At 39.2% G+C, this 21,975-nt stretch overlaps 1 protein-coding gene and 1 long non-coding RNA gene across 3 annotated transcripts in view; one reads left to right on the top strand and one right to left on the bottom strand.

Annotated features, from left to right (window-relative positions):
• The window catches only part of LOC137344344 (uncharacterized), a 48,450-nt gene extending 41,229 nt beyond the window's left edge, over positions 1 to 7,221 (bottom strand). Inside the window, exon 1 of the long non-coding RNA XR_010968333.1 lies at positions 6,965 to 7,221. This is a non-coding gene — a long non-coding RNA (uncharacterized lncRNA). The remainder of the gene's footprint in view (positions 1 to 6,964) is intronic.
• A 91-nt stretch (positions 7,222 to 7,312) lies between these two features.
• The window catches only part of waca (WW domain containing adaptor with coiled-coil a), a 117,730-nt gene continuing 103,067 nt past the window's right edge, over positions 7,313 to 21,975 (top strand). Inside the window, exons 1-7 of one of the 2 annotated variants that reach the window (XM_068007201.1) lie at positions 7,313 to 7,537; positions 7,807 to 7,840; positions 8,619 to 8,811; positions 11,487 to 11,593; positions 15,132 to 15,247; positions 15,331 to 15,446; positions 16,495 to 16,803. In XM_068007201.1, coding sequence (XP_067863302.1) covers positions 7,497 to 7,537; positions 7,807 to 7,840; positions 8,619 to 8,811; positions 11,487 to 11,593; positions 15,132 to 15,247; positions 15,331 to 15,446; positions 16,495 to 16,803 — 916 coding nt within the window. In that variant the 5' untranslated portion in view covers positions 7,313 to 7,496. The remainder of the gene's footprint in view (positions 7,538 to 7,806; positions 7,841 to 8,618; positions 8,812 to 11,486; positions 11,594 to 15,131; positions 15,248 to 15,330; positions 15,447 to 16,494; positions 16,804 to 21,975) is intronic. The other variant, XM_068007211.1, reaches the window with a different exon arrangement.

Genomic DNA, 21,975 nt, shown 5'->3' on the forward strand with positions numbered 1-21,975 from the left:
TTCAAGATCATCCTGGAGTGCAAGGACAACTCCGTTTCACAAACCACCTTCACCAATTTCTCTCCATTCTCACTTATAACAGAAAACGTGAGGAACTCAAAAGATTTGTCGACAAAATTGAGGTTATCCACTCAGCTACCTCTAACTCCTCCTGCCCCTCAAACTCTCAGCTCCACTCACACCAACTCCAACTTCACTCTGCAGTTTTTCTCCCAGCCCTCATCTGATTCATGTCCTCCTGATAAAGCCCTTAATCACTCAGCTACTGCTTCTCAGTTCACTGTTTGCCAATACAATCATTCTGCCTCTCCTCTGGCATTGTTCCCCTTCAAAATTTTTGTCATTACTCTCCACTTCAAATAACCCATGCTCAATTTTCTATTCTCTCGAACTAATGGCCCATCTCTAATCTTCCCTTGCTCTCAAGGTTCTTAATGACATTGCCAAACAACTTTTTGCAGCTGTCTCTCACCATTTCCTGTTCTAATTCCTTTAGACTGGGCTCTGACTGGCTAAAATTGGTTCAAAATTCCCAGCAACATCTTGTGTGATTGTGACTATGTTGTAAATCATAGAATCATAGAAAATTTACAGCACAGAAGGAGGACATTCGGCCCATCATGTCTGCGCCGGCTGAGCAACGAGCCACCCAGCCGAATCCCACTTTCCTGCATTTGGTCTGTAGCCCTGCAAGTCACGGCTCTTCAGGTGCACAACCAGGTATTTTTTTAAATGAGTTGAGGGTTTCTGCCTCTTCCACCTTCTCAGGCAGTGAGTTCCAGACCCCCACCACCCTCTGGGTGAAAAATATTTTTCCTCATTTCCGCTCTAATCCTTCTATCAATCACTTTAAATCTATGCCCCCTGGCTATTGACCCCTCCGCTAAGGGAAATAGGTCCTTCCTATCCACTCCATCTCGGCCCCTCATAATTTTGTACACCTCAATCAAATCACCCCTCAGTGTCCTCTGTTCCAAGGAAAACAACCCCAGCCTATCCAATCTGTCATCATAGCTAAAATTCTCCAGTCCTGGCAACATCCTCGTAAATCTCTTCAGTACCCTCTCTGGTGCAATTACATCCTTCTTGTAATGTGTTGATCAGAATTGTGTGCAGTACTCAAGCTGTGGCCTAACTTGTGTTTTATCCAATTCCAGCATAACATCCCTGCTTTTATATTCTATGCCTCGGCTAATAAAAGAAAGCATTCCATATGCCTTCTTAACCACCTTATCTACCTGTCCTGCTACCTTCAGGGATCTGTGGACATGCACTCCAAGGTCCCTCACTTCCTCTACATCTGTCCTCCTATTTATTGTGTATTCCCTTGCCTTTTTATGCCTTCCCTTGCTCTCCCCAAATGCATTACCTCACACTTCTCCGGATTGAACTCCAGTTGCCACTTTTCTGCCCATCTGACCAGTCCATTGATATCTTCCTGCAGTCTACAGCTTTCCTCCTCACTATCAACCACACAGCCTATCTTTGTGTCATCTGCAAATTTCTTAATCATGCCCCCTACGTTTAAGTCCAAATCGTTAATGTATACCGCAAAAAGCAAAGGACCTAGTACCGAGCCCTGCGGCACCCCACTGGAAACAGCCTTCCAGTCGCAAAAACACCCGTTGACCATTACCCTTTGCTTCCTGCCACTGAGCCAATTTTGGATCCAATTTGCCACATTCCCTTGGATCCCATGGGCCTTTACTTTTTTGACAATCTGCCACATGGGACCTTGTCAAAAGCCTCGCTAAAATCCATGTATACTATATCAAATGTGCTACCCTCATCGATCCTCCTTGTCACCTCCTCAAAAAATTCAATCAAGTTAGTCAGACACTACCTCCCCTTAACAAATCCGTGCTGACTGTCCTTGATTAATCCGTGCCTTTCTAAGTGACAGTTTATCCTGTCCCTCAGAATTGATTCCAATAATTTGCCCACCACCGAGGTTAGGCAGACTGGCCTGTAATTACTCGGTCTATCCTTCGCTCCCTTTTTAAATAACGGTACAACGTTAGCAGTCTCCAATCCTCCAGCACTACGCCTGTATCCAGTGAAGTTAGGAAAATGATTGTTAAAGCCTCCGCTATTTCCTCCCTGGCTTCTTTTAACAGCCTGGGATACATTTCATCTGGCCCTGGTGATTTATCCACTTTCAAAGATGCTAATCCCCTTAATGCTTCCTCTCTCACTATGTTTATCCCATCCAATATTTCACACTCCTCCTCCTTAACTTCAATCCCTGTATCATCCCTCTCCTTTGTGAAGACAGATGCAAAGTATTCATTAAGAACCATACCCACACCTTCTGCCTCCACACATAGTTTACCTTTTTAGTCTCCAATATGCCCTACTTTTTCCTTCGTTATCCTCTCGCTCTTTATGTATTTTCAAACATTTTTGGGTTTTCTTTGATTTTACCTGATAATATTTTTTCATGCCCTCTCTTTGCTTTCCTAATTTCCTTTTTAACTTCAACCCTGCACTTTGTATACTCCTCTAAGCTTTCCATAGTATTGAGTTCCCGGTGTCTATCATAGGCTTTCTTTTTCTGCCTTATCTTACCCTGAATGCTTTTTGACATCCAGGGGGCTTTAGATTTGACAGCCCCTCCCTTTTTCTTTGTGGGAACATGTTTACCCTGAACCCCTTGAATCACCCCTTTGAATGTCTCCCACTGCTCTGACACCTTCAAGTAGCTGTTTCCAGTTTACTTCTGCTCAATTACTTCCCAGTTCAGTAAAATTGGCTTTTCCCCAATTGAAAACTTTAACTCCTGCTCTGTCTTTGTCCTTTTTAGCATCGTTATGGAAACTAACTGTATTATGATCACTACCACCAAAATGCTCTTCCACTGCTACTTCTTCCACCTGCCCCTTTTCATTTCCTGGAACTAAATCAAGAACTGCGCCCCCCCCACCCCCCTCTTGTTGGGCTTGCTACATATTGGCCAAAAAAAATTCTCCTGTATGCAATTTAAGGATTCTGCACCGTCTATACCATTCACACTGTTTGTATCCCAGTACTATCCCTTCTCATTCTTCCTGCAGCTTTCAATGTACTTGAATACTCCACCCTCCTCTATAATCCACAACCGTGGCGCCGCCTTATCCTGGTTCTATTCCGACCTGTACCAAAGTACCCAGTACATCTCATCCAATGACATCATCTCCTGCTCCTGTGCATCCACCTGTGGTGTGCCTCAAGATTCCACCCTCAACCCCTTCCTTTTCATCATCTATGTGCTTCCCCTGAGCAGTATCACGTGGTCACTTCCATATGTAGGCCGACGACTTTACCAATGCACAACAAAGTTTGATTTTATGACTGCCTCCATGCTGCCCGACAGCCTATAGACATGAAGTCCTGGATAAGCTCGAACTGTCTCAAGCTCAATATTAACAAGAAGGAAACCTCTCCTGTTTTGGGCACTGATTAAAACTTGCTTCCCTAATGCCCACTCAGACTGAACCAGATGGCATGTAACCTTGCTGTCCTAATGGACCCTAAGCTGCTGACTTATCTTTTGTGCAGTGACCAAAACTAGTTAGTTCCATCTGCACAGCATCACTTTCCTGTGTTTCTACTTCACCTCCAATGTCACTGAAACATTCATTCATTTCTTCGTCACTTCATGGCTTGATTTCGCCTATGCTCTCATTGCTGGCCTCTTAAGTTGCATCTTCCATAAACTCATTTAGAATGCTGCTATATGTATCCTATCTCGTAAGTTTCCCACTTCAATCACCCATCTTTGCCAACCTTCATTCGTTCCCTGTTCCTGGTGGACTAACTTGAAAATCCTCACTACTATTTTTAAATCCCTCCACAGCCGTGATCTAACTTACTTTTGCAATCTTCTCTAATCCTACACTCCAGCATGCAGCCTCCACTCCTCTGACTCTGGATTTCTGAAAATCCCTCCTAGTTTGCTCCACCACCATTGACAGAACTCTCCTCAACTTCTCCATTTTGCTTCCTTGCAAACTCTGCATTGTCACCTTCAAAAGCCTCCTCAAAAATTAACTCTTCAAGTATAATGGTTATGTTACTGGATGAGTAATCCAGAGAATACGAGTTCAAATCCCACCATAGCAGTTTCAGAATTTGAATTTAGTTCAAATAAAAAAATCTAGAAATAAAACACTATCAGTAAAAGTGACCATGAAGCTGTCGGATTGTCGTAAAAACCCAACTGGCCATATGTAACTCTGGTCCCACCCCAACTCTTAACTGCCCTCTGATGTGGCATAGCAAGCCACTCAGTTGTATCAAACCGCTACACAGGGCAAGTAGGCGATGGGCACTAAATGTCAGCCTTGCTCGCGACACCCACAATCAGACAAATTTTAAAACACCTGCCTTCAGTCAGCTCCCTTAACTTCTCTCCCATTTCCTGCTTGTGCCCTCTGATTGCCTGTAAAATGCCCTGGGGCTTTTGTTGCATGAAAGATATAAATGTAAATTACTCTGTTCTTGGAGAAGCCATCTGCCAGTAGGAACAGACAGATCCAATGCATTTTGGGAGGAAAAACAAGACAATTAGTGTAAAAACACAGAAGGGTGCGGATGAAGAGACCTCGGGGTTTAGATATCTAATCCCCTGAAAATGCGAGAGCAGGTAAGTCGAGCCAGAAAAAAAGGCTTGTGCACCCTTCTGCAGCAAAACTGCTTCGGTGGATTGATTGGACTATAAAGGTTTACAGCACAAAAGGACGCAATTGTGTCTGCTGCCTCTTTGCTCGACTATCCAACTTGGATTTTATAAATAGGAATATAAGAATACCAAAGTAAAATAACAATGATAAATTTGTACAAAACATTGGTTCGGCCACAGCACAGATTCACCCAGATGAAGCTAGGGATGGGAAAGTTTAGTTATGAGGAGAGATTTGAAATACTGACACTATTTCCATTGCAGCACAGAATGCTTTGATTAGATTTAATAGTTTTAAATAAATTATTAAGTGTTTTGGTAGAGCGAATAAGGGAAGACTATTTCCACTGACTGGGGAAGTCAGTGACCAGAGGTCATCAATTTAAAAATGATTACCAAGACCATGAGCAGAGTGAGGAAAAATTTCTTCACACAGAAGGTTGTTGCATCATGGAATACTTTGCCACTAGGAGTGGTTGAAGCAGGACCATCATGTCTTTTAAGAGGAAATTGGATAAATATTGAAAGCAGAGGAAGGGTACAGGGGTTATGGGTGGACAGCGCGGCAGTTGGATCATCCAGCAAAGAGGCAGCACACACAATTGCATCCTTTTGTGATGTCATCCTTTATGGTCCAATCAATCCACTGAAGGAGTTTTGCTGCAGAAGGGTACACAAGACTTCAAGATTAATTTACACTGCAGAATGCCAAGCTTTTTTCCAAACTTTTCTTTAGGTTACCCCAAGGATAGAGCTGAACTAGGTTTACTCAAGACATTTCACTCATCTCCCATAATCCAATATACCACACATCTAAACAAAGTCATTTACTGATTACTTGGAACAAAACATCCTTTTCAAAATACTCTCCTCACTTATAAATCACAATGAATTTATGGGATTTGTTATTGCAAATTGATATCTACTGAAACTTCATGCAGTAATTTTGAAGACAAAGCATTGTTTAGTCTCTACCAATATTAACTACAGTAGAAATGTCTTTTTAAAGTTACATATACAAGTATAACATTTCTCTGGCTTTCTGTTTCTTATTGGTTTTCATTTCTAATTGCAGTTTAAAGTAACTAAACTTGTTTAGACAATAGGCAGATGACAAAAAAGTTTTGGCTTCTAATACTTCTGACTTGTTTTTCAGTGAGTCTTTTATTTCTCTGGGCACTTAATCATAGAATGATACAGCACAGAAGGATGCCATTCGGCCCAGCGTGCCTGTGCCGGCTCTTGGAAAGAGCTATCCAATTAGTTCCACTCTCCTGCTCTTTCCTCATAGCCATGCAAATTTTTCCCCTTCAAGTATTTATCTGATTCCCTTTTAAAAGTCATTTTTAGGCAGTACCTTCCAGATCATAACAATGGGCTGCATAATTTTTTTCCCCTCATGTCACCTCAGGTTCTTTTGCTAGTCACCTTAAATCTGCATCCTCTAGTTACTGACCTTTCTGCCACTGGAAAGTTTCTCATGATTTTGAAAACCTCTATTAAATCTCCCCTTAACCTTCTCTACTCTCAGGGGAACAACTCCAGATTCTCTAGTCTCTCCACGTAACTTAAGTCTTTCATCCCTGGTATCGTTCTAGTATATCTCTGCACCCTCTCGAAGGCCTTGACATCCTTCCTGAAGTGTGGTGCCCAGAATTGGACACAATAATCCAGCTGGAGCACTGATTGTAGCAAAAATACCAATGAGCAGCATGGTTTCTTAACATTTCTATTAATTTACTTCAGAGGCAAAACTAAGTGTACCAACAAAGTAGTGAAGAAAAACTTTGAAGGTAAAACAATGTTTAGCATAATGCATCAAATATTAATTTTCCACTATTTCTAAAAAAAATACCCATTTTTGGAACATTAGATATCGATTTTGCATGATTTCTCTCTTCCAAAACCGGTTACTGAATATTATTAGCAAATTGCTTAAGGTGAGTTGACTTAATAGCTTTTCTTCTATGCAACATTGTGAAGCAACGCGGTCTTTACATTTTTTTTAATAGTTCAGTCACTCCTTGTATGAAAAATTAAACTACCAGAGACATGCAGGTATGTGTATTTTTACCACAGTGCGAGAGCTAACGAGAAAATTGGGTAAAACAGACTAGAAACCCGCATCCACATGTGAAACGCCTGTTTATTTTCAAAGAGTAACACACGTTTACTGTACATGGAAATCAAGTCAGACTCTGCAGGCCTGAGCGGCCATTATTTTCCCTGGCGCACCTTGTGCGATAGTACATCTATCAAACACATTATTTCAGTGTCGCACTCCCACTAAGTCTCTGTATTTACCCTTCATTTGTTTTTTTCTTTGTTTCGAACCATTAATTTGGTAACTGTTTAGAAAGCCGCAGCCTCTTCTCCACCGATCAGATTTTTCTTTAAAGACAGACGTCATTCGCAACCCGATCACGTGACCAGCCTCCCACTATGCAATTTAAAGAATCTATAAACCTTCAGTAAATTAGGAGCGGAAGTTATAACATGAATTAAATGTTGTTATTTATCTTTTCTCTCGTTGTCACCGACTATTCACTTTCCCCTTTTTGTTGGTGACCGAGCGCATGTTGACCGGAAAGTGCCGAAAGGTTTCCGGAAAGGCCCGATCGTCGGCGGGAGGGTCGGCTGTTACCGATTGCTGACGCGTTACCCGTATGTAGTATGGGCCTCGTCCTCTTCAGTGCTGGGCTGTGTGTGTGAGATGGATCCCGAGAGTTGGTAGTATCTTTACTGGTTAAAAAAAGGGTCGGTTTTTGTGTATTATTTTGCCCCCTTCACAAAAATCTAATTTACGTTTTGATCCACTCCACATACAACAGCATTGATGGTAATGTATGCAAGGAAACAACCGAGACTCAATGATGGGTAAAATATTCAGGTTTTTTCTTGTTATTCTTTAAATCTCCTTTCCCCCTCTTTCGAATTTCCCTTCTCTTTTGACAATCCGCCATTTTTGTTGTAAACCAAAATAAGTAGAAACTTGAGGAAACGAATTTCCCTCTCCTTCTGGTGACCATTTTACTCTGAAAGATTTTTAAAAAAAATACATTTCTTGACGAGTTTTTGTTTCAAAGTTTAAAAAAAAAATTTTGTACCACTGCTGATATGTTTATTTTCTGATTTTTTTTTTGCAGGTGTCACGACAGGAGGGAATCCCAGCCCTATCAGGTATATTACTCATAGAGTGAAACGAATGCCATTTACTTTAACGAAGGCTTGTGCGTCTGAAGCAGGCCTCAGTACTCTACAATCAGGATCCGAAGGAGAGGGGGAAATAAAACCAAACTTCGTTTTAAAACCTTTTCCGAAAATAGTATTTAATGACGTTTGGACACATTTGAATTGCTCTATTTTAGATTCAATTGGCTTTCGTAGCTTCCGTTTAGTTTTGAGTATATGGTGCATACATATGCATGTAAATAAATTCTGAACTATCCGTAGGCCCATTCCGTAGGTTTCTGTGTGCAAATCATTTTTTGCCTGTACATTTCTAAAGACAATCGAGTAATTACCTCCCACAAAAAAGACAATGAAGCATTTGCCTCTTTTTAGACCCAAATGTAATGTTTTTGCAATGAATTTAGTAAAATTAGTGGAATTGGACAGCGAGTCCCGTTTGTATCTTATACATTGTTTTTAAATCTAGTTTTAAAGTTATTGTAATTCTGAAGGCCAATATCACTTTTTTAAAAAAGGAAAACACTAGGAAACTTGAATTACAAGGTTACTGCAATAATAAACTGACAGCCCAATGGAAAGTAATACTTTTGTATAGAAATCTAGTCTAATTGATCACAAGACTGAGTTGTATTTACTTTGATTTTTTTAATATATATTTGAAGAATAATCAAACTAGAAAGGCCATGGAATCTGTATGCAAGATGCAGGCAATTTGCTTATAGTTCAGATTTGTTCTAATTAACTTTATTTCATATTTCTATTTCAGACTCTTAAATACCCATCAAAGAGTCACACCAGCAGCAGTGATCATCGCCATGACAAAACTAGAGAATCAGGAGATCCATCACCACCCTGCAAAATGCTGCGACGCTCTAACAGCCCTGAAAATAAACATAGTGATAGTACAGGACATAAAAGTAAAACTGTGCATTCACATCGAGCCAGAGAGCGAGATGGAGGTATGTTATTGTGTAGTCAGCATGCAGAAAGTCTAGTAGTTTTTATAATCCATCACATTTTGCTGGCAATGTTGTGGGAAACATGGCCGTGTAATGTTTGTGAAGCTTTGCAAGGTAGAAGTATTTGTGTATTGCTTTCTGAAACAATAACCAAATATCTCAACAACAATTACAAGCAATGTTTTTGGATCAGCTGCTAAACTTGCCATCATGAGGATTTAACTAGAGTTGGGAAACCCTCAAATTATTAGCCGCTGTAGGTTTATATATAGTTACAGTGCCTAGTTTTATGTTTTGAATGCAGCAAGTATTTGAAAAATATGAGGCAAAATGCAATTGAAGATTCATACTGTAACAAAAATTTCACCTACAGAGCAGGATAGGAACTTTAAGAACCGAAGTACAGCTGTACCAAAGGTGAACCTTGCATCATGCAGTCTTGGAACTGCAGCAGTGTTTAAGCTTAGTTAACACAGCAAGAGTTTCAACAAGCCTAGATGCAAAGTTTTGCATGAGCATTTTAAAAATCATTCAGCAGAATGTTTTATTTGGAAACCTTTTAATGGTACTCTCCAACTTTCATGCCCATTTTCTTAACTCTAAAAGAATGAGTGGGTTATATTGGTTTAGCTTTTGATGTTTGACTGCAGTTACTATTTATTGTGTATTTGATTGATGGTTCATATTTCCAAGCATTCAGTGTTTTTGTGTGTGCAAAATTGAATATTAACAGCATTTTATAGTGAATTCAATTAGCCATTATTCCAGTGTTGCTTTCGTATTTACAGCCTGGATTTTCCTTCAGAGAACTGGAAGGCATAGTGGGAGATGTTGGGACGTGGTCCTCCACTGTTCCAGTCATGTAGCCACTCATGCTGATCGCATGTGGAAAAAGCAGAAATTTTGGTGCACGGATGGGAGCAAGTGGTCACTCACGAAGCTTTTTTTTTTAGCAGAAATGCTGTCCACCTGATTGAAGTTACTACAATAGTTTTAAGGGTCACTTTTGCGTTATATTGAAATTAATAGTATTTTTGCGTAGACAAAATAAGGGATTAATTGGACCAAAAAGTGACAAATGCCGCTGGTCGGCAGCAAAAACCCATTTGACTCACATCAGGAGCAAAGTCTTAATTTACCATGTCTTTAATGACTGATCTTGGCAGTTAACACTGAACATTTCATAAACATGGTATAACCTTTTTAATTCTTCTAGGTGTGTTACCACACTCGGCAGATTATTAATATTTGGATTAAATAGTGTCTTATGTTGACTTGTCTTAATAATTCATAATGAATAACATTTTGAAGTGCAGTGATTGTCATGTAGACCAACATGACAGCCATTCTGAATAGCCTACATTCTACAAATGTGCAACAAACCGAATTAGCAGTTAAATTTTTTTTTGGTGCTAATAGTTGAGGGCAGATTTTTGTCCAGGACAGTGGATGAGCACCCTGCTCTTCGTGAGACTTTTTAATGTGCATTAGAACCCAAGAAATAAGCAGATGGGTATGAGTCTGAAGTCTCATCTGAAGGACTCCCTCTGTGCTGCACTGGAGTGTCAGCCCACATTGAGTTCAAACCAACAGATTTGTGCTCCAGATTGAAGGTTGACAATTGAGCAAAACTTGTGCATTGTGGTCTATCTAGTCACCTTTGTTCAGAGCTTTGTTCTGCACCTTAGTTGTATATTTTGTTGAAAATCGATATACTGAACATTTCGACTATTACTTTTCTCATGATTATTCCAAGATTGAAGAAAAGCCCAAAAACTGCTCATCAATTCTCTTCTTCATGGTCCCTCACATTTCCCATGCCTCAAACGCTGCCTTTCACTTCAGATATTTATCTGAAAATAAAACTGGTATGCTACTGGTACTTATTTGATTTGCTGGAACTCAGAATTTTAGTTATTAGAGCAGTCTTTCTGTGCGCTGCATGTCTGTTGGAGAATTGTCAATCAGACCAGCATTAATTTTGTGCTCTGCAAATGTTCATACTGTTCATTCCAAATTCTCTGAAGATTTTTTTTGTCATTGTCTGTATTCTATCCCACAACTTTCTAGTTCATTTAAGTTATTCCTTTTCAAGTTAATCTAAGTTTCAGTGGCTTATTTGGAGGTTCTCAACAAAAGGAGGAGATTTGGCTGTGCCGATGGCTCAGTGCAAACACTAAGTGGCTGAGCCATACAGTCAAGGAACATCTTAGGTTTGATTCCTAGTCTGAAATAAGTTAGTTGATCTGAACTTATGGGCAGGGAACGTAGTAGGGACACTCAAATTGGCCACAAAGCTGTTGGTTTAGGGAGGGGAAGATCAGGCAAGGTTCCTGCTCCTGATCGCTGTCAGTAAACCCGGCTGGAAATATGTTTGTGTGGATATCAGCTTGAGCAGCCTGCCAATACTTGGTTCTCAAATGGATAATAGCCACTTGGGCGAGGTACTGGAGGGTGCTTATCGTCCTTGTAACTATACTCTAGCAAGGAATCAATACTTTTTTGGATGGGGTGGGGGAGGTTGGGAGGGAAAGAGAGAAAATTGTTGAAAGAAAAATTAAGTTTTGCTGAATCAGAACTTTTGTGTAGACTGGTAACCTTTTGTAAAATACTTTGCTCAGGTTAACCTACTATGTTTGTGTATATATGTAATAAATGTACTGTATTTGTTTCAGGGACCAGCTATTCTCCACAGGAGAATTCACATAATAACAGTACCCACCATAGCTCAAATTCACATTCTTCTAATCCTAGTAACAATCCAAGTAAAACTTCAGATGCAGTAAGTATTTCTTTTGCAATTCCTTACTAAAGTGTCAGATATTTCATTAAGATATTAAGAGTTTTACATTTCGGTCTTATAAAACTCTTACTCAAAGAGCCTGACAACTGGAACACGTCTCCTTAACAATCAGAAATTTGCCTCTTTCATTTTATACCCTTGCAGAGTGATCTAGCTTAAGTCTTGAACAATTAACTTTGATTGTGATAAGTTGCAACTGGAATTTACAGAGGATTCCCACTACATTTTTAGTTTGCCTGATGGCAAAAAAACAGATTTATACAAGCGAAAACTGGACTTTTGCAGGCTAAAATTACTAGAATCTTAGAAAGGTTACAGCATGGAAGGAGGCCGTTCGGTCCATTGAGTCTGTGCCGGCTCCATGCAAGAGCAATCGAGCTCGTTCCACTCGCCCGCCCTATCCCCATAGCCCTGCAAGTTTTTTCCTTTCAAGTACTTATCCAGTTCCCTTTTGAAAGCCATGATTGAACCTGCCTCCACCCCACCCCCCCTACCTTGCAGTGCATTCCAGATCCAAACCACTCACTGTGTTTAAAAAAAAACAAGTTTTTCCTCGTGTTACCTTTGATTCTTTTGCCAATCACCTTTAAATCTATGTCCTCTGGTTCTTGACCCTTCCGCCAATGGGAACAGTTTCTCGCTATCTATTCTGTCTAGACCCTTCATGATTTTAAATACCTCGATCAAATCTCCTTTCAACCTTCTCTGTTCCAAGAACAACCCCAGCTTCTCCAGTCTATCCACGTAACTGAAGTCCCTCATCACTGGAATCATTCTCGTAAATCTTTTCTGCATCCTCTCGAAGGCCTTCACATCTTTCCTAAAGTGTGGTGCCCAGAACTGGCTCAACAGAACTAATCAATACTTGAATATAGAGAAGTAAATGTATTAAACACATTATGCTACAAAATACAAGGCACCTTTATTTTAAAAGAAACATAAACACTGTGTAGCACCTTATCAGATCTCCGCCAACATTTAGAACCATCTCTTGAAACTAAACAGTCTCTTGGTATAAAACGATATCTTGCCTCAGGTGGACACTTGGACTTAAAATTTGTGAGTTGGATACTTGTGGAGCCCTGAGTCTGAGAAATCCAGTCGGAATGAAGGAACCACAAAAAGATCCTGACTTGTATTGACCTTAATTTCTAAAGAAAGAAAGCAATTTCATTAATTGTAGATAATAATTGTAGAATTCTGGGTTTCTATCAGTTGGGGTTATTTCTTTGTGGAATGAAAATGCATCAGGCATGACCATTTTAGTACATGATGGCAATTGGAAATCACCTTACAGTCTGACCTGCATCGACAACAAACTAATAAGTTCCAAGGCAAATATGGTTGGTGACTTAATGTCCCAAGAAGTGTAAATACATGCTGCTGCTGGACAGATAATTTAAATGGAGTGCTCTGTAAATGAACACTTTAATTTACAAATTATCTATCTGATCTAATTTCACAGGAGAAATAAAGCAAACTAACCCTCTTTGGGGTAAGGGAAGGACAATTATCTTAAAATATTTAAAATTTGTTGTTTTTTGAATGTGCATTATTTTAAAATCAAACCACAAATTTCATAATGTGACCAGAAGCGTGGGAGTTTGAATGTAGCCTAAAACAGATGTCTTAGTTTTCATGCATTATACCATAATGTTAACAAGTTTTGTATTTTCGTTACGAGCTCACAATCAATACATAATTTTGTGTAATATGTCCTAGTGTATGCAGAGCACATGTCAGATGAAGTATGGAATTCACAATTAGATTGATGGAAATTAGTGTTATATATTGAACATTTCTTGTCTTATGCAGTAAATTGCAGCAAGTTAAATCTTTTTAATGTAGACCATTCATGTATGATGAACTGCAACTTATAAAAATTATTACAGGTAGCATTCTGAAGTCATTTTCATTGTAGAAACGCATGAATGATGGAGTGGAGGGATGCAATAGAATCAGACTAAAGCTCATATGACTTCCGTGCATTTTAACGCACAACAGCGATTGGGACTCACTTTCCTGTCCGTCATAAATCATAACAAAATTGATACTAGCATGCAGGGTCACAAAATGGAAAAAAGTAGTTTTGTGTTCTGAACACACACAGTTCCTGATTTTGAATTATCAAAGATGCTGTGTGTGAAGTTAGGCCGATACACATAGTTTACTGGATGAATCCAGGCCCACAGTTGAGTATCATGTTACAAAATAGTATTTCTGGAGTAGGTTGGTTTGCCTGCACTTCAATTCAGGCTGTTGTACGGTGGGACCTTTTTAAAGAGGTGAAAAATTTACATATTTAAAAACTTCTAACTATTGTTTCTAAAAAAAAAACAAGTAGTAGAACTTTCTTTGCAGTTCTCGGGTAATGTCGTTTGGTTCCTATCTCCATGGAACAATCTCAAACTTTTTTATTCAAACCTTGAGGACAAATGTACTTTGATTTTTAAGACTGGCTGTCAATATGTATTTTTATTTTAATATATTGATGCTCTTCAAGTATAATTCAAGTTATTTGCCCTACCTCCCCCTCCCCCTTTTTTTTGCTAGTTTCAAGCAGTTTCACATTACATGTCATTCTGTGCCATATCGGTGTAGGCAAGGCTGCTGAAAATCTAAATGAATTTAAGCCACTAAAATGTTAACAATCCTAACATTGTATAAATGGAATCTGCACTATATTCATGGACAATAAATTGTGATGTGAAAGTAGTACCTTCTTGCGTCTCAAAAATTGCTCAAAGTGCTATGATTTATTAGAGACATGCAGCAGTCATATTGCGCACAAGAAGATCCCTTGAACAGTAATGAGTGGAATTATTAGTTAATCTGTTTTTGGGAAATGAGTGTTGGCCAGGATACTGAGGGAACTTCCTGCAGTTCTTTGGATAGTGCCATGGGATCTTTAACAGGCACACAGATTAACATTTTATGTGAAGGCACCTTCAACATGCTGCATTCTCTCAATATTGCTCCAAAGTGTCAACCTGGATTATGTGCTCAAGTCCTGAGCTCTCAAACTCTGACTGAGTTGAGTGCTACCAACTGAGTCAAGCTGGCATAACTGCTGTCTGTGGCACTTACTTTATAGTTGGTGCTACTCTGTTTGTTTTCTGCATAGCAGTGCTAGGTATTATCAGAAGCTTTTCCATAAAACATGTTTTGGCTATGGAAAAGGCAGTCTGTATAATTAGTGATTAGGTATATGGACAAATGTGTAGTGGTAAATTATGGATATAGTTTTTTCTTCCATCATTGTATAATGTATTATACAAATTACAGTTGCGACTGAATCGGGTTGTGCAATGAGAAACCAAATTACCCATAGTTTTAGCTGCTTTGGAAGTATATAATTACTTGAATTCGAGGTAGAAAATACTCCCTGTATAAAGTAGACACAATAATTGCTTCCAAGTATTGAGTTGCTGCGCAGTGAATCCAGTCTGAATCTCATATCAATTATCTACTTTTTTGTGTTTTGTCTTTTGATTTAACTCTTTTTGTCTTAATATAGCCTTATGAACCAGCCGATGACTGGTCAGAGCACATCAGCTCTTCAGGCAAAAAATACTACTACAACTGCAGGACAGAAGTTTCTCAGTGGGAGAAACCCAAAGAGTGGATTGAAAGGTGCAAGTTTAGTTTTTCAAATATATAGACTATGCAAGTATCCTAAATAGGTCACAACATCAACGGTTCTTTTGTTTGTACAGAGAACAGAGGCAAAAAGAAGCAAGTAAAGTTGGGGTTGTTAACAGCTTCCCAAGAGATCGAGATTACAGAAGGGAAACCTTGCAAGCAACTGCTGGCAGTGGGTTCACAAGTGGAAGTAAGTAACAGGACATTTAATGAGATATGAACAACTTTTGTTGCCAAATTCCTTTCACAGGACTCATAATATCCAGGCTTTGCTCAAGTCTATAGAATCTGAATGCATTTTATTATAATCGAATAGGTGAATAATGCGTAACAAGATGTTTCATTTGTAGTAGAATATGAATAAACTGACATAGTGATGTTGGGTTTTTAATTTTGGTGCACAAATTCTGACATAGTCTTATAAGGTTTCTAAATGGGTTGGAATTTTATAGATGTTGAAAGGTTATGTTCCTCATGCTTGTTTCAGAAATGTAACATGTAAACGTAACTTAGTGAACTGTTGAAAGAAAAATAGGGATCAACATGAGATTTTTTTTCCCTTCTGGCTACTGATTTCATTTTAAATACCATTTCCCTGTACCAAGTCATTTGTTGTCTGGGGGTGAAAGTGACCTGCAAGAGTTGCCAACTTGCCGCAGAGCAGCTCCTCGGGAACTGATGACCCTGAATCTTCACCTAATGCATGTTTAAAAGGAATCTGCATTTTTGCATTGCCTACACTAATAATTTGGGATTTAAATAAATGTTCAGGAACAGACTGATGTGATTTCCTGGTGCCCAGTTCATTATGGGAGATTGAGTTCTGTTCAGAATTGGTTTCTCTCTCGTTGACACATACACCTGTCCAACTCAGGACGTACGTTGAACACTTTTAAGGTTTATATTCCAATGCATGCACGAGCCAGTGCTAATGCATTGGAAAAGTGCTGAGATTCATAATTGCTGTTTCTGTCATCCTGATTTAAATAATAATGTTTTAGAGCACATAAGTGGAACTAAATCGATGATGTCACAACTGTGACACCACAAGATACAAGGTCTAATGTATCCTGAGTAGGTGTTTTGATTCTAACAACTCTTGCATTTTGAAACATTAATTATGAACAATTAAGGGGACTATGTTAATAAATTAGCCAATAGTGCTCTAATGATCATTCTAATTTCAACATTTCCCCCTTTATTTTTTTTGCCACATTTCCTTTGTGAATCATGAAAAGTGGAAGACAAGCATTCCAGCGGTGCCGGTAGTATGCTCTCCCAGAATATTTTGTCCCAGACAAACAGACACAATGACAGAGACTACAGACTGCCCAGAACAGAGACTCCTGGTGGAGCTGCCCCAGTGCAGCACCCCGTCAAACCAGTGGTTCTCCCAACTACAAACCCAAGCACTGTTCCTTCTAGTCCTTTTAGTCTACAGCCTGAGCATCAGCCAAAGAAATCCTTTGATGCTAATGGAGCAGCTACTGTACCGAAACTGCCTACACCCACACCTTCCATCCCCATTCAGAAGACAGAGAAGAAAGGTACGTATGATGGGGTATATTTGACTTGTATGAATTCATGCACGTTTTTATTTCACTAGTGACGCTAAAGCTCATTATTAAACTGCGCTGAGGTACCAGAATTGAAAAAGCTGAACTGAAATAGTACTAAAAATAATCACACTTCTAATGAAATATATCTCCGTGTTGAACTTCGATTATTTGTAAATTTCTAAAATACTAACTGTTTCTGTTCATCTGGTTGCAAGATTGTGCTAAGTTACCAACAATGCAAAGCTTTTAGGGTAGGTGACAGTGCATTGAAGGCTTTTTTCCTAATATTGCATGATGTTGAAATAAGTGATTGAGGGTGATATATATTGTTCTCAAGTTGCTCAGTTTTCAGTATTACAACTGAAAACCAGGTTTGAATTATGGGGTTGTTCCTTTCAATCCACCTAAGAATTTCTTTATGAACTTGCCTGCTACAGCTTTATTTGAAGAGAATCACTAATATTTTGTAGAACAAGCTAAGTAAAAGTTGAAAACTTGTGGAAATTGATGTGCACTTTTGTACCAGTGGATTTTGATATTTGGGACAGTCTGAGTTGTGTCCTACATTTCTGAGTTCTGTCCCTTGTTCATCTTGATTTATTGAAAAGATGTAGGGAGAAATTTTGTAACAGCAGCTCCTGTTGTTAAGTTTATAGATAAATTTGTATTCTAAGTAAGATTGTTGTGCAGATATGTGAAGAGGTTGGAAAATGAGTTAACTATGAGTTCTCCTGAAATTGAGCACATCATGCTACAACTTTTGGCCGCACACCAATATCGGAGACTTTCGTATACGTTTAAGAGGATGTGCCTTCCTACCTCTGATGTTATAATGCGCCTTTCTACTTCTGAAGGCTGGGGCTCGGGGACAGCCTACATGTGCTGCTTTTTCTGTTATTCATTCAGCTTCATCCAAAAAGATGATTAACTTTACAGCGGCTCTCACCTCTCCCCCTTTTCTATGTTGCTCAGTGCGTGGTTCCTGTGTTGTCGTGCAACAGGAAAATTCAAGTTTCAGTCTGCCTCTCCAAAACTGTGTGCCGGGGATGCATTATATTAAAGTAAAAGTCACCATTGAAGTATAGGCACTTTCTGACTGTGGTATAGACAGACTTTAAAAGAGATTTGTGCTTTTCTGTGCTTGACAATATAGAAAGCTCAGCCCTCGTAACAAACTAAAGAGATCTGGAGTGGGGGGAGCATAGGATTTGCAACACCGTTTTGGCTGAAAGTGAGTAAATGATGAGTGAGGAAGAGCAGCCCCACTGGTCTGTTGTCCTCTCATCTGTTTATAAGTTGCCATGTGCTCTGCAGGCAGAAAACACACTTACCAATGAAACTGGCATATGTTTTACTATGAGGTATGTGTATTTTATGTTTCAAGAAAAACAATTCATTTGTAAGGGCACACCAGCCAGTTTGATACTTAAAAATTTCATATAATTAGAAAAAATATAGCGCAAATGTCTTTAATAGCAAGTCCTGACAAGGGAATGTTGTAGTTTAATCATAAAATCTATTTCGGAGTATTATCTGCTGGATGTTTTTCCTTGCAGAGCAAGTTAACAAGCTAAACATTTTAAATCTTCTATCAAACATTTGCTAAAATCTTACAAATATTCCATAGACATTGGAAAAAGTATCCGTGATTAGTCACCAGTAACTTTACAAACTTTTGACCCCGAGGCCACAGTGCAGCTAATATGTTTCCGTTATCCAATAGCTGTTGGGCAGGAAAAAAATTATGTGCTGGTTCACTTAACTATGTAGTTGATGTACATTTATTCCTAGTAAGCAGGGTTATACTGTTAATCGTGCCCTAATCCTGAGTGGCCGTAGCATGCACTTGGAAGAGCCTGAGAAGTAAGGATGTTAAAGGGGAAGTGAATTCTGTTGAATTCACGTAATCCTGAACATAAAGGGAGATATGTTTCTGTCACGTGTTGAAAATTTATGGCTCTGTTAGAGTTGACGTTTGGGAACAAACATAATGGCCCAGTATCACACGGCATGCCCCGTTTAGATTTTTTTTTCTCATGTTCAGCTCGAAAAAAAAATTGCACTGCAATGCACTTCCAGCAGTTTGCGGCGCAAAATTTTGGTGACAAAAAGCTTAGTTGAAAAGTTGGGTTTTGAGAATGTTTTTAAGGTGGAGAGGCTGTGAAGTTTAAGGGGAGTGTTAAGGCCAAGGCGCTGAAGGCTCTGCCACCAATGATGGGGTGAAGGAAAGAGGGATGCACCGGACTTTGGAGTCAGAGCAAAGTAATGTTCAGGAGGGAATATAGAGCTGAGGAAATGGGAAAGATAGGTTGGGTGAGGACACGGAAAGATTTATTCATGAAGACAAGGATTTTTATTTGAATGCATTGGGGACCACTGTTGGTCAGTAAAAACTCATCTCTGGGTGAGCAAGGTATAGTGCAGGACAAGATGAGTTCGATAGAGTTTTGTGCAAGTTGAAGTTGAAATAGGACTAACTGCTGAGTTTCAGGTTTGCTTCCAAGCTGCCTCCAGCTAGCAGTTATAAGACATACATCATGGTAAGAAGGGATGGCTGAGCCAAATTTCTGGGTATTTGGGTTTCTCTCTTTTAAACCTTTGAGGGTTATGTGACAAATTGGTAGAATACACTTTCCTGTAACCTGTGTCTAACGGGTTTACAGTGCATGAAAATGCATCACTTCACTTTAGCTGTTTTGTTCTGTTTTATAAGCATACTTTTGGAAAATATTTTCAGGTCTGTTAGTTCAAATCTTAATCTTCCACCAAAGCTTTCGAACAACGGTTGGGATGGGTTGCCTCACTCTTATGGGTTGTCTCACTCTTGTTACCTGATCTTCCATAATAGTAAGTTGTTAATTCAGTAATTTCAAAATTGTTTAATCAAGTATTGAGTATTTATAAATATCCTCAGTATCTATTGAGTTCCTTTCCTTTGTAATGAGTGCCACTTCTAACTTAACATGAAACGGTTTAACCAAACTTGTAAGTGTCTTTCAGGATGTTGTAAATGATTATGATGCTGACAGAGCAGAAATTGTTTCTTAGTGTATGATTTGTCTGTTTTTAATGCCAACATCATCGTAATTAATAATTGAGTATATAGGTGTGTCAAATTATCAGAATGAAGGTGGGACTTCAATTTTTAGGAATTTACCTATAGACCACTTTCAAAAGGGAAAGCTGAAGGCCTATCATTTAAATTTGGTGCAGGGATTTTCAGTTCATACTCCATTTAACATTTAAAGTAGAAACTAGGGAAAAATTATTTTTGCTGTCCAATCTTTTGAACCATGCCTTTGTCTACACTGGGTGACATTCTGGAGATAATTGGTTGTGGCATTGGTTCAGTTAACGGTCTTAGAGCAAAACCATTTGTATCTTCTTAAAAAGAGAAATGATTCTGAATTGCTGTTAGATTACAGGAATGCAAATCAATCTCTCTCTCTCTCTCTCTCTCTCTCTCTCTCTCTCTCTCTCTCTCTCTCTCTTTCTTTCTCGCTCTCCCCCCACCCCCCCTAACTTCAAATCACTTACAACATTTTGGTTGGCCACATGTGATTTCTTCGACACTGAGTTGGAAATGGGCACAATACATCAAGATCCCTTTGCTGTTGCAGGAATTTGCCTTGCCTCACCAATGTGTGAAATTGATGACTTGTAGGGTTCTGTAGCAGAGGTTTGTGAATGTAGTTATTTAAATCACAAATGTTACTTTTAAATGAAGTGTACCCAGGATACATTTCAGTGCTAACTACTTTGATTATGATCGTGCTTTGTAGGAGTAAAGCAAACTTGAGAGTCTTCAGTTGAGATATGTAAAAATTGTGCTTCCACTGAGGAAAAAAGGGTGTAAAAGAAATGACAGCCATCCGTGGCTAAGTAAAGAAATTAAAGATAGTATCCGACTAAAAACAAGGCAATATTAGGGAGCCAAACTGAGTGGGAGGATAGAAGATTGGGAAGTCTTCAAAAGACAGCAAAAAGTAACTAAAGGATTGATTAAGAAAGGGAAGATAGATTTTGAAAATAAATTAGCAAAAAATATAAAAACAGATAGCAAGAGTTTCTACAGTTATATAAAAAGAAAAATGGTGGCTAAGGCAAACATAGGTCCCTTAGAGGATGAGACTGGGAAATTAATGGTGGGAAACATGGAGATGGCAAAAATGCTGAACAAATATTTTGTTTCAGTCTTTATGGGAGAGGCCACTAAGAACATCCCAACACTGGACAAACGGGACTCGAGGGGGGGAGGAGCTAAATACGATTAAAATCACTAAGGAATTGGTACTCAGTAAAGTAATGGGACTCAAGGCGGATAAATCCCCTGGACCTGATGGCTTACATCCCAGGGTCTTGAGGGAAGTGGCAGTAGGGATTGTGGATGCTTTGGTAATAATTTTCCAAAATTCTCTGGACTCGGCAAAGGTCCTGGCAGATTGGAAAACTGCTAATGTAACACCCTTATTTAAAAAGGGTAGTAGGCAGAAGGCTGGAAATTATAGACCAGTTAGCCTAACATCTGTGGTGGGTAAAATTTTGGAGTCTATTATTAAGGAGACAGTAGCGGAACATTTGATAAACATAATTTAATAGGACAAAGTCAGCATGGCTTTACGAAGGGGAAGTCATATCTGACAAATTTGCTCGAGTTCTTTGAGGACATAACGTACAGGGTGGATAAAGGGGTACCAGTGGACGTAGTGTATTTAGACTTCCAGAAGGCATTCGACAAGGTGCCACATAAAAGATTATTGCTCAAGATAAAGAATCACTGGATTGGGGGTAATATTCTGGCATGGGTGGAGGATTGGTTATCTAACAGGAAGCAGAGAGTTGGGATAAATGGTTCATTCTCGGACTGGCAACCAGGGCTGGGTGCTGGGTCCCCAACTCTTTACAATCTATATTAACGATTTGGAGGAGGGGACCGAGTGTAACATATCAAAGTTTGCAGATGATACAAAGATGAGAGGGAAAGTAGAGAGTGAGGAGGACATAAAAAATCTACAAGGGGATTATAGACAGGCTGGGTGAGTGGGCGGAGATTTGGCAGATGCAATACAATATTGGAAAATGTGAGGTTATGCACTTTGGCAGGAAAAATCAGAGAGCAAGTTATTATCTTAATGGCGAGAAACTGGAAAGTACTGCAGT

The sequence above is a fragment of the Heptranchias perlo genome, chromosome 2 (genome assembly GCF_035084215.1).
Source record: "Heptranchias perlo isolate sHepPer1 chromosome 2, sHepPer1.hap1, whole genome shotgun sequence".
NCBI lineage: Eukaryota > Metazoa > Chordata > Chondrichthyes > Hexanchiformes > Hexanchidae > Heptranchias > Heptranchias perlo.